We start from the raw sequence: 19,228 nt of genomic DNA, 5'->3' as shown, positions 1-19,228 counted from the left end.
CAGTGACCTTGGTTCAAGTATTTGCATCACTGATTTAAGTTTGGTGCCACTGACATCCTGTTAAACCAATGACCCTAAAGTTTGCCTAACCTCATCTGAGTGGTTTTAACTGCCTAACATGAACTTTATTTTAGTTGTCAGTATATATTTAATTGAAAGGCTTTGGCAGTGAACGATTTGCAGATACATATATAATGAACGTTTTGTGAGATTAAAGGGATGGACACAAGATAACATAATTTGGTTCTGGTCCAAGAAAATCACTTGCAACCACACAGCCTGTCAGGAAGATGTAAACTTGCAGACAGAGTAAAGTCTCTCAGCTGGAACCTCAGACAATTTCTTTCATTTGAGATCAGACAGCCCTATAAACCCAGTTATAAATGACTGGGCTTCTGCATTACCATGTCTGTGTCCATATACATCTATGTACAGTTTACTGTTTTAGTGATTAATATTTTAGCCATACAGTATTAATGCAATTTTGTTCGCACCTGAAACTGAATCAGACTGAGCTCCAACCCCAGAAAACGATGCTAATGATCTTTATCTGTGCCTCTCCATGGGCTGTGTGATGTATCATCATAAAAGACAAAGATGTGAGAAGCAGTTGGAAAGGTTGAATGTATAGAGATAGCAAGCACCATCTTTCGTAACCTGCAGAGTCTCTTACTCTCCCTTCACCTGTAACACAGTTTTCATAAATAAGATGCAGCACATGGATTAAAAAATAGCACAGACACAGTCACAGGTCAGTGTATCTACCCAAACAGAATATTCAACTAGTGAAAAGAACCACGAAGAAGTGACAAAGATACAGACAGAGACATGCCAGACATCTTTATTTTCCAGTGTAAGTGAGAATAATTTATTTTCTATTCAGTTTGCAGATGATAGCAGTCGATAAAAAAAACTCACAAAAAAAAACAAACGACTATGAACCATGCACTCTAGACTCAATTGTAACGCTGCCTCCGCCTCTTCAAGTATCTTCTCGACTCCTCTTCTCCTCACCTACTGACTCTTCGCTATCTCTAACCTTCTCTTCTGTCTTTTCTTCACTTAATAAGGAAGCTGAGAGACAGAGGATTGAAAGGTAGAGATAGGGAAAAGACAGGAACAAAGTAGAGAGTAGGGAGAGAAGAAGGAACAGATATGAATAAATGATTTTGTTTTTACACAACACACTTTTAGCATACGGCAGAGAAATGACGAGAGAGAATAGAAAATACTTGTTCTAACAGTTTGTAGAAGCATGTAATCAGGCAAAATTGCTCAAACGCTTGCTGAGGACGCATTTGTGTTTATTAAAAGGGGAAGGGAAATTCAGGAGCAGCTGACTTAATCAGCCCTTAAAAATGGTTATATGCCAATCAAAATTCAAAACATGCACTTTACTAATAAAATGGAAATCACAGTCAAATGTAAATAAAATCAATTTAAAATGACACTTCTTGGAGCAGCAATAAAGTGTACTAGCGTATCTAATTATACTAAATACACATCTTCTTCATGAACTTATTATGCCACTACAGAGATGGCACTCACCGCTTCCTCATTAGTTTTTTGCTAAACATGTGAAATATTGCTGTAATCTTTCTTTTGGTATAGTTGAAGTGATTAACAAAGGGGAGGAACAGAGAAGTTGTGTAAGAACTACAGATACTGTAGCGCTCATGTCAACATTATATTTTGTAGGTGTGGGCCATTTTCAAATATCTTCATACTTTCCGGCACAAGTGTCCTGGATCGAACTCTGCAATTTGCTAAATATTATAGGGAGCACAGACTGTTCAGTTTCTTGAAGTAAATTTGTTTTCAATTAATAGCTGTTGTAACCTGGAGATTCTTTTGGTCGATGCACAGCAGGTCAACTGCACATGCACAAATTGTTTGTAACAGTTAACATACAGTTCAACACATATAAGGAATAAAATAATAAATGAATGATTAATAAACTTCTGAATTGATGTTTTACTTAAAGGGCCGTTCCCCATTTTCAACACAATTAGTACTGAATTACAGGGAAATTCTTGGTGATTTAAGTCTGCAGACAACAGTTACTTGACTTCAAGGCCCCCCACTGACCAGGCATACTGCAATTTGATCCTATTTCAAGCTTAAGGTCACAACAAGTTTCAAGCCCCCACTACAATAAATGATTTGCCCCGGTGAAGTGCCCTCAACATCCTGAATCCCTTTCAGCTCCAGAGGTGAGTCTCTACAGCTGGATGTGCTCTATTGTCGTGCTGTAATATCCTACAGATGTTCCAGTGGCGATGAATTGGACCCAGACTCTGCAGACCGGCAGAGTGTTTTCTGTCACACATTGAACCTTTTTTATGTAGTGGCGACCTTTAGCTCAAAGCGGGACTAAATTGCTGCTGTTCTGGCTCACTAAGCTGCAGGGTTTTAGTTTCCAAGCACCGTCAGTATGTGACGACCTATAGAAAACATCCATGCCAGAGCCATGATTTCTAATATTAGGCGTAAAGAAGTAAAAAAAAATTAATACACTGTATATTGAGTGTACAGCAAAATATCGAAGAAATGTAATGCATAAAGAAAGTCAGAGTGCAAATCTCTGTTGAAGTTTTGGCGGGAAGATTGGTCTCTGGAGAAGGAACTTTGGCCTGTACATCTTGGAGGGACTGTTTTCAATCGAGCATCTGTCTTAAAATCAAAGGAATAGTGGGAATGGATGGATCCTGTTTTGGCCTGGATTTTTGCACCGTGTCTGCAATACCTTTGCAACGATTTTATGTCAGCTTCAGTGATTTTAAGATTCATTGTGCGCTTGTATATTGTGTTTGAATAACTGTCAAGTAAACTGGATGAAACTCGTGTGGGGGATCTGTACAGTGGGACTGTATCGTTGCTATAGTTACCTGTAAGGGTATCCATGGTACTTGGACCTGAAAATGGAGAGCAGGAAGCTGAAGAAAAACACCACCAAGCCAAGGCCAACCAGGCAGATGACTGCAAAAACACACACACACACACACACACACACGCATACAAGGTCATCAGGCTATATTGCTGGTTAGAATGGCAGGATCAGAATATAACATTAGGGGGGAAAAAAGACAATATATTAAAAAACTGCAGCATCTTTAAAAGTAATCTAAACAATAGATGATTTGGAATTTAAATATTTTCCCAAACTTTTTGCAGGTCCTGCAGACACCCTGATATATGCATAATAATTATTAGACAATGGCCTGCGATTCGATTCCGGGCTAAAGGCATCCTTTTAAATCATTTCACGCACATTATAACCACTGATGCAACTCTGTTTGATCTCTGTTTGAATTGAATGTGCTTGCAGGGTTTAGACAGACTACACACTAAAAACATCCGCCTCTCTTCATGCTGGTTGGTTCAGGCACACACACAAACACTTGCATGGAAGCAGCTCCTCAGGCCTACATACAAACTCTGAATGATAACATAAAAACCTTTGCTAAAAACTAGTAGAGAGAACTTCTAAAACAATTCCTGGAGCTCATCATCGTGCCAAAACCCTTTAATATTTACTTTTATTTAGAAAATCCCTCAACGTATATGCCACTGCCTCTCTCTCATTATCTATTTTGTGGTGTTGCAGAAGATTGTGTTTGCTTCTATTATCATCTTATTTCCTCAGTGACTATTCTAAAGTGAAATATACATAAGCGTGATGCGTGTCTGTGTGTCTGTATGTGTGGGTGTGTGTGAGTGTATGCACACACCCTTATGTAGCAGCTAATCCTTGAGAAGCACTGTGTAAAATTAAACTGTCACCACCGACTGATATTGTTAATCAGGGATTAGGATGAGGACCTCTCCTGGAGACTAAATAGTGAGATATCCGCTTGTTGCCAGTGTGTGTGTGTGTGTGTGTGTGTGTGTGAGAGTGTGAGAGTGTGAGAGTGTGAGAGAGAGAGAGAGAGAGAGAGAGAGAGAGAGAGAGAGAGAGAGAGAGAGAGAGAGAGAGAGAGAGAGAGAGAGAGAGATTAATAGAGAGGAGGCAATGTCAGAACAAAAGATTTGGCTGGGAAAATGTAAGACAGATTCTCAGTGTCAATTTGTGTGTATGTGCTGTCATTCATCTTCAGGGCTCCAGTGTTTGTGTGTCTGTGTTTGTCTATGAGTGTGTGTGTGTGTTGTGATCTGTAATGCATGTATGTATACGCTTATGTCTACTGCCATCGCTCAGTGTCAGCTCCATAACTGTCCCCTTTTTCCTTCTTTGTTTCACTTTCTACGCATACCATCCATTTACTACTTAACATGAGAATCATGACTGACACACACACACTGTGTATGTGTGAGAGAGACAGCAATTGATACTACACACATACACAAATGCACAGGAGGCCCACTCAGCAATCAGTGTGTGTGGGTGTGTGTGTGTGCATTTTCTTCAACTTCTATTCTTGTGAGGACTCTTATTTACTTAAAATATATTTTTAGATGACAGATCTGGCGTTAAATAAAGGCTATGCTGATAACTAATTCCAGACAATGTCCTGATGGTTATTCTAATACAAACTGTGTGTGTGTGTGTGTGTGTGTGTGTGACATTGCCTGAATGACTTGATTGAGAGCACTGCATATTTGAGAGTGTCTTCAAGGAAAGCCCTTATGCCCCTGTGCTCCCTGGGTTGCTACGTGTGAGAGAGCCTGTGAGTGCGTGAGCGACAGACACAACGTCTGTGCATCTTCATTAAGCATAGTGGGATGTATTTCCCATAGCTCATCAATTATGACTGAAAGATGTCTTAGTGTGCAACCATGGATAATGACACTCCCATATACACACACTAAGCATGCTAATATGCTAAGAGATTTATGACCTTGGCGAAATGACAAGTTGTTTAAGCTGAATGATGTCCCTCAATGACAAAGGTGGTAATCCCTCTTTTGACTGTATGACTTGGCTCAATTCAAATCATGATATATTGGCATGGTAAAAATAGATTTACATTTCCCAAGCAGGGGGAAGCCAATACACATATTAATTTAAGCCTATCTCATTTGGAGGACAAATATGAAATTATATTGTGATGCTAAATGGTTCTTAACAGTTTATTCTCTGATTAGCAACTGGCTGCAAGTGACATTAAGGGGCTCAAACTCTGGATACAATCACTCACAGTTCTTTGTTGCTTTTACTGTGCACATCTGCGCACAAAACATTTGTATGTTTTCCAAGGGAACCATGCAAAGGTGCAGGCTTTGAAAACCAATTTCTCCCCTTTTCGTCCTCTCGTAAGGAGAACAAATGAAGAAACAACTGAACGTTGACAGTGGTGGAAGTTAACTACGTTACATACAACTACATACTTTTCTTGAATATTTCAATTTGATGCTACTTTATTCTGCTGCTCCATTGCACTTCAGAGGGAAACAATGTACTTTTTATTTTAGAGAAACATATAATCTGTTTAAAAAATCTGATGCATAGTAATAGATGGACATGTCGGATCGTAGATAACCATTTAAAATTTACTTCACTTCGGCCAACTACAAAAATCCATTAACACATTTATGCATCAGTAATAATAATAATCAAACACATTATAGATTAATATGACTGATACTGCCGAGTGCGTCTACTTGTCATTCTCTAAGTACATTTTGCTGATAAGGCTTTTGCACTTTAAGTTAAACAAGTTTTTGAAGCAGAACTTAGACTTATAAATGAATATTGTTCCATTGTCATATAACTACTATACCTACTGGACCTCATGGATAGCCTTTTCTTTTGTCTGTCAGGGTTCAGTAAGATGAATAGTTATTCTGCAGTGTAACAAAAAAAACAAAAAAAAACTTTGAACTCTTTGCCTTTTGGGGTCATGTCCTATTGTTGACTGAATTTCAATTAGAAGTTAAGAATTTCCATTGTCTTGGATGTGGTACTTCTATACTGCATGCTGACATTTCACCAGACAGATATGGCAATTTTTGGGTTGTGGCCGTATTTTAAAGTTGTCTCTACTCTATTTTGTTCTTTCGCCGATCCATTGCACTTTTTCCTGACTCTTCAATTTCTCTGTCCCATTCTCTCCTCCCCTTACTTGACGTTTCACTCCTATTCACATTTCATCCTCGTTCGCTTTCCCTCTCCCTCTGACTCTCTCAACCCACCACCCACCACACATACATCCACTGATATTGCATATGCAGTGATTTTTTAACTCCCATTTACTCGTTCAGTAACTCCCGTGCTGAGAAACAGTGCGAGCGCTGTGATTTCTGGTGCAGATGCCCATGGAAGCAGGAGATAACTTCATGTGGCTGCACTCAGCAGTATGGAAGCTATATGCCAGGGATTTAACACCCACAGCCAGTGATTACACTACAATTCAAGCTTAATCCTCTCTCTATTACTGACAGACGACCATTCTCTATACTGCTTTATAATGCATTTATTTAATTTGTGTGTCCATATGTGTGTATGTTATTCCAGTGACAGTGCTGTGTGGGACATAAAATTGCTCATTCTATTCATGCTTGTGTGCTGACACTGTGTGTGTTTTACGTAACAGGTTTCTGTAAGCATTAGTATGCTTGCGCAGCAGTAAAATGTAATCTGCATGATGTGTTTGCTTCAGTTTATCAAATTTAGCAGGTGGTAATTATGCAAAGGAGGAGGTTGAATTAAAATAGCTGATATATTACAAAATACAAGTTTCTGCACCTAAGAAGAGAAGGAAAGGAGAGGGAGAGAAACAAGAGTGAGATGGAGAAAGACAGGATGAAGACGAACAAAGAAAGGAAGAGAGACACCTGATGGAATTGATGGCATCGATGGAGCGCAGAGAGAAGTGTACAGTCCTCTCATATGTCAGCACTACAAATGATAATTATGTGAGCACAAAATGCATGTGTCTGTGGATGTGGATGTGTGTGTATGTGCGAGTGTTCGTCTTCAGTCTGATACTGAGAAACAAGTCTTGAGCTAGTTAAAAAGTCATTATCATTTTAATTGCCAAGCTTTAACATCTCAAGGAGAACTCATGGGTAAAGTAGAACAAAAAGTTGATAATCTTGCCTTTAGATTTTGTGTGTGTGTATGTGTGTGTGTGTGTGTGTGTGTGTGTGTGTGTGTGTGTGTGTGTGCGTGTGCGTGTGTATGCATGAGTGTGTGGCCTCACAGAGGCAATTGAAAGGCTTCTCGAGTTGCTTTTTCATCACACTGACTCAAATTAAATCCACTTGTGTGTAACTGCGTCTATGTGTTTGAGGTAATTACCAGTACAGGCCATCTAATATCTAACTCCCCCTCTCATAATCTGGAGATTATGCAGAAACTCCGCTTGGATGTTCAAGGAAACATGTTGAAACCCAGTGTGTAATTAATAAGGTTAAGGGACCACCTCCATCGCAAATAATAAACTGTTACAACCTGAACACCTCCACACAAGAGATCTGTCATTTTTAGTACGATGCTGTTCTTTAGAATACATTTGTTTTCATTTGCAGTACTTTTGAACTTTTTATCATTGGAGAGGATGACAGAAATTTCACAGAAACTCCACGAAAGCTTTGACATCAATTAATCATCCCCACTGTGACCTCTGTATTTTACATTTTATGCCACTTGCTGAGACTTCTGAAGAAATCTGCTTAACTGTTCCTGTCATCATTTTTAGGCCGATGATTTTCAGTTGTACTGCGCTTTTGAACGAGATGAGAGTAACAAATTGTCCATTTTAAATGGATGTTTGGATGCCATCAAGATTTGGATGGCTGACAATTGCCTTCAATTAAAGGTAAATAGGATAGACGCTCTTATAATTGCTCCTGAAAATTTCATTCCAAAGCATCAAGCAGCATATGAGGTCGTTGACCAAGCTCTGTCTTTTGATAATTATGTCAGCCAGTTTATGTGCTCACTCATGTTTTTCCAATTGTGTCAAATTCAATTTTGCATTCATTTTAAAATCCTGGCGCTAACCTTTAGGGCCTTGCATGGTCAAACACCCCAGTATATTACTGACCTCCCCCTCCCTCACACAGCCAATCAGGCTCTAAGGTCTTCTGAACAAAAATTACTGGCTGTTGCACCCAATTTATGTAATGCTCTCCCTTTGCTGTTGCAGTTCCCTAGACTCCAGCGAAATCTTCATGAAGCAGCTGAAAACGCCATTATTTAGACAGGCTTTTGGTTAGCCTGTCAGAATTGCTGCTCCGTTTCATCTATTGCTTTTTCTGGGCTTATTTCCTCGTCTGTGTTCTCAAATTCTATACTTAATTATGCGTCTCTATCCTCCTTTGTTTTTTGTTGCTGTGGATTCACCTTGTCGGCCCTGTGCTGTTCGTTGTCATTGCCATTTTTAATTAATTAAATCACTTTGTGAGTTTGTATCTGTAAAAGGTGCTGTACAAATAAACCTTACTTACTTGCTTTAAACAGGGAGCTACGCAAAAGTCTTCCCAATATGTTACAAAAGAGTGGCATATGTGGGTTTCAGATATATTGTCATCGGAGATTCACCATTAGTGTAATCAGTGAAGTGCAGTCCTGATGTACAGTCCCTGTGCTTGATTGTGCATTGTTTGGGAATGACCAAGGTTTACGAGAGTCAGTTTGTAGAGACAATTATCCACCTCTCAGGAGCAGGTGCAAATTTGCAGAGTGATATTAGTTTGTAAGAGAACATCTGATCAACCTCTATTCTGTAGATCTCAGTGAAACAAACAAAGGGTGAAAAAAAATACACCATGAAATACACCAAAGAAATGTGTCTTAGAAAGACAAAGAGCAGAAATGATAAATGAGCAAAATATATAATTATTTAAGGACACACAAAAATGGGGAAGGGACATGCATGCATAAATATGAATATATTAGTAGAGGTGCTACAGCTCAACTGGGACTTTCCTTATTTGATGAGACATTTACAAATATGCATTTGGCTGCAGGTACTGTGGAGATATGGAGGAGATATTAGCCATATCGATTATATCTTCCACCTGCTCTGGGGTGTGTGGGTGTGTGTGTGTGTGTGTGTGTGTGTGTGTGTAGCACTCAGAACAGATCTGATCTGCTCCCTCTACTGTGGTGGTCAACTGCAAGTTGCAATTATTTGTATTTTTCGTATCTTATGATCATGCTTTTGTGTTATTCCATTTATTTCACATTGTAATTACATTTATTTTACTTTAGAATTAAATATTGTTTTTATTATAAAGCACAGCATTTCCTGCAGCACTCGTTTTAATGAATCATAAATAAGCTTTATTTTCATAGTTCAGCTGAAGTGTTTCATAATCTCTTTCCTTCTTTAATAAGTAGCCTAATTAGATATCAGACATAACTAAAATGAGTCCTTGATTGCTGATTTTCTGAGCATGCTGGTCACCACTGAACTGTGCCTTTAAACTCTCTTTCACTTGGAGATTGTGTAATTAGTTGCTATTGTAGTAGATCCTATCTTAATTTCAAGCAAATTGTGAGTGCAAAGTGAGTAATTATTGTTATCATTATTATTATTATTATTAGCCATGGTGTAGCAGTTCTTTGGCCATTTACTGGATATATGGACCATACACAGACACAGCTGGATACCTACTGTAATTTCTGCACACATGGCATTTGTGGCACCTACATGGGAATGTTGTATTTTTCCCTGTCAAACATGTGCACATGCTCTAAATCCACAGATCCACATAAATTTACCTGCTACACCTGTGTGTGTGTGCACCCAAATATATATTCTAATACATATAATAGAAATATATACATATAAATAAATATGCTTGTCTCTTCGTTTTCGATTGTAGGAATAAAACAACCTTATCAAAAGCACCAAACAGTGCGATAAGAGGCTGACAGGTGTGCTTCCCTCAAAGCTGCTGGTCTAAAGACTTGGTCAAGGTTTACACAGTGAAAAACGACTGACCTTTCGCTAGTAGGATTTCAAGATATCTTCTGAAACCGAAGTACCATTTTAAAGCATTTGAAAACACACACACACACACGCAGGCACATATATATATATATATATATATATATACACACACATACATACATACATACATATAATCAGCAGCAAACTGACTTTCCAGAAAGACTGCCTCAGTTACTTTGGATTATCCACAAACCTCAGTATGAACTGTTTTTATAGGGACTTTATCTTTGGGTAAACTGAACCTATAGAAAACAGTCTAAACTGATAGTAAAGAATACTAATGGAATGAATGGTATACTTTTTTTAATCTTGTTAATTTTGTCCATTTAACATTTTGTTTTTTTCCATCTTACTTCCTTGACACTGAAACACTGTTAATATAATTCTGCTTGAAAATCTGTCTGTGTTTCAGGTTTTCAGGCTCTTTCACCACCCTCCTGTCAGAAGCCTGGCACCCTGCTGCAACAAAGTGGGTAACTGAATCTGTAACAAACATGGTTGATAGTTGTGATAGAACACCTTCCAGATTGTGTTTGGCCAGCCATTAAGAAGCTGTGTTTTGGGTTTTTTTCCAGTAAATGTTTCTCCTACCTGACACACATTAATTTATGTGTCAAGCAGGGGAAGGAACATCCCAGCTGAAACAAAACACATAGAAGACGTTTGTGTACCCAAAGAGAGACAGCATCTGGTAACGCGCTACCACATGTTCTTAAATCATCTTCCAGAGTCAAAGTGTCAGTTACACAAACAAGACATATACTCCAACAAAACATGTGAGCACAAAGCATAAGACAGAGTTAAAATACATTTGTCCAATTCAGTGTAGCCTGCAGTGGTTGGGAAGCCAGGTAATGAAATGTTATTTTCCAGTGATAGAGAGTTATAGCAATAGGCCTTGCACAGACATAAGCGCTTATGAATTTGGCGAGTCCAATCTTAAAGAAGGATAATGCTCTCAGCACTCAGGGAAAGTCTGACAGATAATCTCCTGAGTGGCTGTTAATGTTATCATCAGAAGATGACCTTTTCTCACAGGAAACCAACCTGAAAACAGTGGCCAGAATAATGTAGCGTTGTTACCTGAACTTGTGACTTGCCTTTGATTATAAGATTTTTTTCACAGCCAATTCATTTGAAAGAATCACATATATATATATTACTATTGTGTACGCTGTTATTGTCAATGATACTGATGACATATCTGTTATAAAAAATCTGTGATATTATTACTGTGACTATTGATGTTGGTGATATCTATGTTACTTATTTATTCAATTTTATTTTCATTCCCACACACCATGGATTCATAATACACGGCATTCACACTCAGATTCACGCACACCTTTTTCTTTCTTCTGGCTCTACCTCATATATTCATTTAAATTCATAGTACAATGTACTCATAATCTCACACACACACACACACACACACACACACACACACACACGCACGCACGCACACACACACACGCACACACACACGCACACACACACACACGCACACACGCTCACACACGCTCACACACCTTCACACAACTTTAGACACACCATTAAGCACACATGCACACACACAGCTCTGTAATTAAAATACTGAAACTGTTAATATAATAGGTTAAAGGGTGTGGAGCTGATTGAGGCTGATAAAAAATTGGCTGGAAAAGTGAAAAATGAAATAAACACAAACAATATCTGAATGTGTCATTACTATTGTGTATTATTTAACTTTTTACTGTCCCTTTATGTTTTTCTCAGTTACAGTTCTAACACATCTTATTGTATTTTGCATCTTATAATAATTAATGCTTTACAGTGTGTAAAATAATTTGAACCTTTCCAGCATTAGTGCTACTTCTTAAACCATGGGTTTTCATGCGTACACACTGGGTGTTCCAAGGATAAATCACTTACCTAGTAGTTACAAGGTAGCATGATCAACTACGCCACCCACCTTAAACACATAACCTTTCTTACACACCTGACAATTGCTTTACTCAGAATTGAGTAACTGGAGCTTGAAAATGGAAAGAAAAGGGAGAATAACAAGAAGAAAAGAAAAAAAAAGAATACTGAGAACAACTTCTTACTTCTCCTCTTGCCAACGTCTCCCTTGGAGGTGGCAGCCTCATTCAGCAGCACCATCCCCATGGTGATTGCAGCATCTGGGACAAGGTTGTCAAGGAAACAACACACTCGCATACAGGAGAGGAAGAAGCTGGAAGTACAAACTGCCCCAGTAAGAACTGCTGAACACACATATGCACTCACAGATGAGCACATTTCAAGCAGATTAGCGAGAACAGCAGGCATGTAGTCTTGTAGCTTTAAGTATATGTACAGGATGTGGACACAATGACATGAACACTTGAACAACATATGCAGTCCAGTACAACAGTCGCAGAATAAATAGAGACTAATTAAAAGGTCATAACCTTCATGTTTGTTAAGACTGTGTCAGAGAGGAGTTAATTAAACTGCTAATTTTAAGGCCAATACTTAATGGTGCATTGCATTATACTGTATGTTGTAATAGAAAACTAAAAATAAAACAGGAGGAAATGCTGATAAATACTCTCCCTAGGACACTCTCCCTTTCCCTAACTATTTTAAAAGGAGCGTCACAGGCAGTTTTGTGTTTTCTTTCTTCAAGAGAGGATAAGGGGTCACATGCCAACACAAAGAGTTTTTTAAACTATTCAAATAAATCTGCAGTGGTATAGCCTTACCCTTGGAAGGAAAACATCACAATGGATTCCAAGTTCAGTGATTTAAAAAAAAGAAAAAAAGAAAAAAAGAAGGTGATGTCAAGTCAACTCTGCAAAGAAAACACACTAACAAAGGGTCCTTTTGCTAGTGTGTTTTGTGAGCACACATCAACACAACTACACTGTACGTACACACAATAAGACACAGTGATACAACACAACCTTGCCTTTAAACACAAAATAAACACGCACGCACGAACACGCACACGCTTTCTCTCAGATATAAGGTTGGATGAAAGGGAGAAATTTATTTCTATCCACTCAACATTCCTGGGACATCTGAAGTAACAGTTCTATTTTTTGTCCATTGTACAATGAAAATGTATTGACTTTTTTATTTTTTTATTTAGGCTACGTGCCCCCTCAGAACTCTGCATATTAAAAAAAACAGACACGAATGAGCAAATGCACAAATGCACAGACAACTCTAATAAATATCCATTTAAATCATCAAATAAACAGGAGGCGTATTTGATGTTACATGGTCATGTTCCTGATATCTGTTGAACATTATGCTCTCAAGTAGTGTAAATTGTGATGCACTACAATTGCACACGGTTGCAGAAAGGTAAAGCAATTATAATCCTGACTGAGCCGATTTTGAATCTTGTTGACGAGGGGATGAAAAAGTAAATGTTGCAAAGATGAACAAAACATACTGCCAGTCAGCCAGGATTTTGTGACAAAATGTCACTGTGACTATGTGTAGGTGAAATCACTTCTCATTTGCTTATGTTGACTTATCAATTACCTGCAAATATACCTTTTTACTGCCATGTAAATGCTTTTCCCAATCTGTGATTGCAGTTTCAGCTTTGAATTTCCTCTGAAAGGATTTCTTTTGTTGTCTTCATGTTTTAACATGTTTTGAGAGATTCTCTTGTCGCTGTAGAGAGCTTTGACTGTGTGGGAAACCAATGATGACGTAGGCCTCTAAAGCCCCTTGAGACATTATTGATTTGACTCAAAAATCAACTGATCATTTTTAAGACCTACATTGGTAGAATGCAATCGTGGTATTTAGCTATTGTTAGAGTTATACCGTATGTCTTGTTGAGATAATAACATAAATATTTGATTATGATTCATACAATACTGTGAACATCAAGCATTGCTCCATTCAACGTCTAAGCTGTTGTACAATCACTGAAAAGCACAGCCTCACATGGCTTCAGACCTAATTACAGATTCTTCTCTTCACCATGCTCTGCATACAAATCCACATAACTGAAGAAAAGCTGATGAAGTGCACAAACAAAGGCTGCCACGTGGGGAGATACAGAGCAGAAACCGAGGCATCCTCTTGATGATATGGTAAAAGACACGATATGCTGGTGAGACACAAACACTAGAGATACCTCCATGTACAGCAATGGAGCTGAACCATGGAAGGTGCCAGTTTAGGTGATCGCAGGAAGCTTTGCGACAGCATGATAGTAAAGTCATGATAATAAATAGAGAACTATCAGTACAGAGATTTAGACCATGCAAATGCATTGAATAGTAATTATAAATACAGACTTTTCCCTGAGCCTCAAGACATCCTAAACCAACACCTGTCTGCAGCAACAGAACATCAGACATGTGTGAAGCACATTAGGTTGAACAGAACACTGTGTGCTGCCACCATGGCAACTGTCCACTCTGATCATCCTATTGCCAGCTCTGCAATCTGCATTAATTGTATCCACCGTGGCACAACCCAATCATCCCGGAAAATATTCACACAATAGTTGTGTGTGCTTTATACCTTTAGAACAAAAATGTACCTTTTTCCTGCTTAACTAGTTGATATACAAGTCAAACCGGCATATATTTGTTAATGTGGAAATCAACAAAACAAAAGGTTTGAAAATCTGGGTGCTGAAAGCTGTAATCCTACTTTTCATTGGCACCAAAATTTCAATCAACTGCTTCCACTCCACTCCACTCCACTCCACTCGCACTGAAACCACAAGTTTAGAGATGTCATCGGAATATAAAGCAGGCACAACGCAGAGAAAACCCCTGCAAGCACAAAATGAAATTCCAGTTGACGCAAAGGGCTGTGATTCAAGCTCAACTCATCAAACTTGGAGGGATGATATGGCTGTATTTGTCTGTCAATATGTCAGTGTGCGTGTCAGAAGGTACACCTGAGAAAAATACATACAGTCTAGACAGTCAGTATTTGGACAGTCACACAGAATTGGTTCTTGAGGCTCTGTACTTCAGCACATACAATTTCAAGTAAAATAAAGAACACAACACAGAACACATTAAAGTTCCAAGTCTCAGCCTTAATTTGAGCAGGTTTAAGTCAATATTGAAGGAACTGTGTGTGAGATACACTATAGACCTTTTAACAGATGGTGCCCAAATTGCAAGGGCTCTAAGGCAATTAGACACTTGGCTACAATATGTTTCTTTCTGTGTTGTTTTAATGTTAGAAGAAGCAGGTGCATATAAGAAAAATATAAAATGGCAAAACACCTGGCAGACTGAGGAGCACAAGTCTTGTGGATGAGCAGAAAATCATTTGCACAGTGAAGAAAAACTCCTTTATGACTGCACAGCAAGTCAAGAATGCTTTCCAGGATGTAGGCGGATATGTTTCCTTGTCAACGATCAAGAGAAGACTTCATGGGCATAACCTTAGAGGATTTACCGCAAGATGCAAACCCCTGGTAAGCCTCAAAAACAGAAAGGCCAGGCTGCAGTTCACAAAAAAAAAAAGAAAGTGGAAAAAAGTTCTATGGAGTGATGAAACAAAAATCAACTTCTATCAAAATGATGGAAAAAGGAAAGTGTGAAGAAAAAAAAAAGCAACAGCCCATGACCCAAAGCTACCACATCATCTGGTTTCAATACTGATGGAAGCAACAGGATGAATGCAGAGGTATACAGGAGTATTCTGTGCTCAGATACATCCAAATGCATCATAAAACTCCTTGGACAACATTTCATCGTTCAGTGGGACAATGAGGAGGAGGAATATCCTTCATCGATCAAGTCGGTCACCTGATCTCAGAGCTTCGTTCTACTTGACAGACCAGACTAAAAACTAAGAGACGCTACCACAAGCAAGAGCTGAAGATGGCTGCAGCGAAGGCCTCGGAGAGCATCGCCTGGGCAGATACAAACATCTGGTGATGTCTATTGATTGAAGACTTCCGGCAATCAGACTGTTCAGGATTTTCAACAAAATCTTATCTAGGGTGATTTTGTTTGACTACATTTGTATCCGTCCAATTACTTACGAAGGCCTAAACATTCAGCACTATGTGTTGAAAGGGCTACATCCCCCACAGGTTTCTTTCTATATTGATGCAAACCTATTATTTTATGTAAAGCTGAATGTAAAGCCTGGAGACTAAACACCTGGACTGGCATCTAGACTGTATATCTGTGTTTCTTCCTCATCCTTCAATGGTATAGTTAATGAACTGCTTTGGCACTTGTGTGTGTGTGTGTGTGTCTGTGTGTGTGTGTGTGTGTGTGTGTGTGTGTGTGTGTGTGTGTGTGTGTGTGTGTGTGTGTGTGTGTGTGTGTGTGTGTGTGTGTGTGTGTGTGTGTGTGTGTGTGTGTACATGCATGTATGAGGAATTACACAAGGTTACATCCATGGAGAACTGTGTCTATGATGGCCATAAAAGGTGTTTAGACCACCTGCACAGACAACAAGGTAGGTGTGTTGGCGTTTCAGCAGGCGTGAATGTGTGCGTGTGTGTTTCATTTAGATGTAATCAGATGGGCAGAAAATAAAAAAATAAACAGCGTGAGCGTGGACAAACAAATATTGCTCTGCAGCAGGTGCGACCTTGGACCTGCTATTTCCCATGGGGACGAACACAACAGCTAGGGATGAACAGTATCATTACCCGCACACATAGAAAAGCACCAGTGCAAGTACACACGGGTACACAAGCAGACAGAGAAGTAGACAAACACAAACAGAAACATCTATCCTGCCAAACAAGTACACAAGCAAACACTCATACACACAGACACAGCCTATCATCAGGGGTTGAATTTGGAACAAATCAGGCAAGGAGATGAACTTAAAGGAGGACAATCTCTTGTCTTTGTATTGTCTGTTTGTTCAGTCCAGCAGGCTGCCTCCCTATGGAGAGTGCACACAGATGACAGAGGTTTTCGTGTTGAGAAAACAAATGTAGAAGAATAGCAAAAATTGGAAGGCTGTGTCCAACATATAAAAGGTGGCTTCCTAACTGTTGTGTGTGAACAAATTAATAATTAAATCATTTTTTTGCCAAGATGAGCTGCTGGACATTTCATTGAGAGTTAAATTTGTCCGGATGATTCGCATTTTTGCAGCACCATGTTTCCATTTATGTTGACACATGAAACATACACATGTACAAACAAACTCTAATCACGCAGATCCCTGAAACACGGCGGTGAAAGGATACTCAGAAGAAGGATGATGTGAGACTCGGCCACAAACTGAGCCTGACTGCTGCCGTGAATATAACTCTGTGGGAGAGAGAAAGAGAGAGACAGACACGTAAGGTGACCATTGTCATTTTCAACTGTCAAAAAGTTACACTGGGTAACATGCTCAGTAGAACTTCCAAATTGAAGAAATAAAGAAACATAGATAATTTTAGTCATGAACAGTGAAGAACAGGATGGTGGGAGATACCCAGCAGAAAAGTTGGAAACACTGAAAGAAAGGGATTTCGGAAAATTACCAGTAAAAAGGTCATAACTTTTTTTTTTTTTTTTTTAAGTTACAGAGCGTAAATGTCACAAGACACACACACAAAAAAAAAAAAATCCAAAATGAACGAGCTGTTTAACTTTTAATTGTATCTGGTACCATTCCAAGAGAGAAGCTTCTAATGGTTTATGAATCTACAATGATGCCCAACCACCCTTTATCTTTTGAGTGCAATATCCATCCCTGAAATGAGCAAACCTGGACTTTGTTGTCGCCACAATGGTGTTCCTGGCTTAATTTCATTATTTGCTTTATCATGACAGACATGATAAAACGTGTCTGACACAAGCACATATGGTGTTGTGAAATGCATGAGGGAGAATATGTTGAGTTTAACAGTGTATCCATGCCTGTGTGTGTGTTGTGAGCCACAAAGAATTCCTCCATCTAGTGTGTAGGTGTATAGCGGTGCTCCCTTTTCACTGACTGGGCAGGGAGGCCAATCTAACCCTTCAGGAACACTTTACACACACAGACACACATACGAATGCAATAACTCACATTCACTGCCTGACCTCGAAATGCAGACTCCCACTGCTAAACTTGCTGGTACTGTACAACCTAAACTTAATGCATCTATCCTGCATTAATGCTGCTTCAAAATCTTGCAGCGAACAAAACAAGTAACCAAATAAGTTGGATGTCAACAATTCGTCTTTGATCCAGGAAACGGACAGAACGGAGGATCATCTATCTATATTCTGATTTTTTTGAAGATACAAAAGATGTTATTATTGGCTTTTTTGTCCGCCCTTTACATGGTTTAAGTTAGGCACAATCATTCACCTGGAATCAGTAATGTTGCAGTTACATGTTGTCATTTTTATTGGCTGGGAGAAGAAGAGGTAAGCGATGTGGTGCTGAGGGAGCAACTCTTTGAGTTAAGCTCATATGATGGATTTAAGAGAATTTGTGGCCTTCACCAATTTTTTCACACTTAGAATTTGTCTGTAAAGGTGTTCTAACTAGCAAACCAAGCTTACACATCACATCAATTTTCTCTTTATAGATCACTGTCAGTCACAGTCAGTACCAAGGACACACTGTTCCTTCAATGTAATGGCGCAGTGTCTCCAATCCCAAGCAAGCTTCTCTGGTAGGATGACAGAGGCCTAATTTTACTGGTATCTGCCTCTAACTGATGGGGAGATGCAGAGAAACAGACAAAGGAAGACAAAGTGGATGGTCTTGTGGAAACGAGACAAATAGAAGAAGAGAAAGACAGAGGAAGGAAGTCTTTCAGTTTGTTTCACATTGAATTCTTGCAGATTATTCGCATCTAGGTTTACAGCACATCTAGGGTCTCTTTTTCCGCTTGACTACCCCAGTGTTCATTTCTTTTGCTATTAGACAGGAATAAGGATGGAAAGATGAATAGAAGACGACAAAGGAGGAGGAGTAAAGGGTGGACAGCTTTTTCTTGCTTCAGTGGAGAGAAATGGAGAATTTTTGCACTTGAAAGCAGACATTAAGACGACAAAGACTCAAGGCTGAGACGGATCTTTGTGTCTTCAACACCAAACCTGGGTTTTTGAATTGTTATCAAGATGCTTTCCTTATTGACTGACAAACCAAAGCCCCTTCATTAGCACGATAAAAAAGTTGTCTTTATTTGGAACTTGGCGGGAGATTACTTCTTGCATTCCTATTCACTACACAAAGAACTGCAAATGAATCTTGGAATTTATCTTCGAATCAAAAGCTGGACTTAATAATACATTATTCATTTTCTCAAAATGTTAGTTAAATTCCAGGTTAATCAAAGGTAAAACTCACAAGCACAAATATGATAGAACATTGACCGTAAATTACTGTGGAAGAACACAAACACACAAGCA

The 19,228-nt window shown here is 38.9% G+C and overlaps 1 protein-coding gene across 1 annotated transcript in view; it reads right to left on the bottom strand.

Annotated features, from left to right (window-relative positions):
* Window positions 1-825: 825 nt before the first annotated feature.
* The window catches only part of tusc3 (tumor suppressor candidate 3), a 67,706-nt gene continuing 49,303 nt past the window's right edge, over window positions 826-19,228 (bottom strand). Inside the window, exons 7-10 of the mRNA XM_056372306.1 lie at window positions 17,080-17,143; window positions 11,990-12,064; window positions 2,889-2,979; window positions 826-1,074 (exon numbers count right to left, since the gene is read on the bottom strand). Of these exons, the coding sequence (XP_056228281.1) occupies window positions 1,059-1,074; window positions 2,889-2,979; window positions 11,990-12,064; window positions 17,080-17,143 (246 nt within the window). The 3' untranslated portion in view covers window positions 826-1,058. The remainder of the gene's footprint in view (window positions 1,075-2,888; window positions 2,980-11,989; window positions 12,065-17,079; window positions 17,144-19,228) is intronic.

This window comes from Seriola aureovittata, chromosome 3, assembly GCF_021018895.1.
Source record: "Seriola aureovittata isolate HTS-2021-v1 ecotype China chromosome 3, ASM2101889v1, whole genome shotgun sequence".
Classification (NCBI taxonomy): Eukaryota; Metazoa; Chordata; class Actinopteri; order Carangiformes; family Carangidae; genus Seriola; species Seriola aureovittata.
Note: the sequence above shows the minus strand (reverse complement) of the source record. Positions and strands in the feature narration are given on the sequence as shown.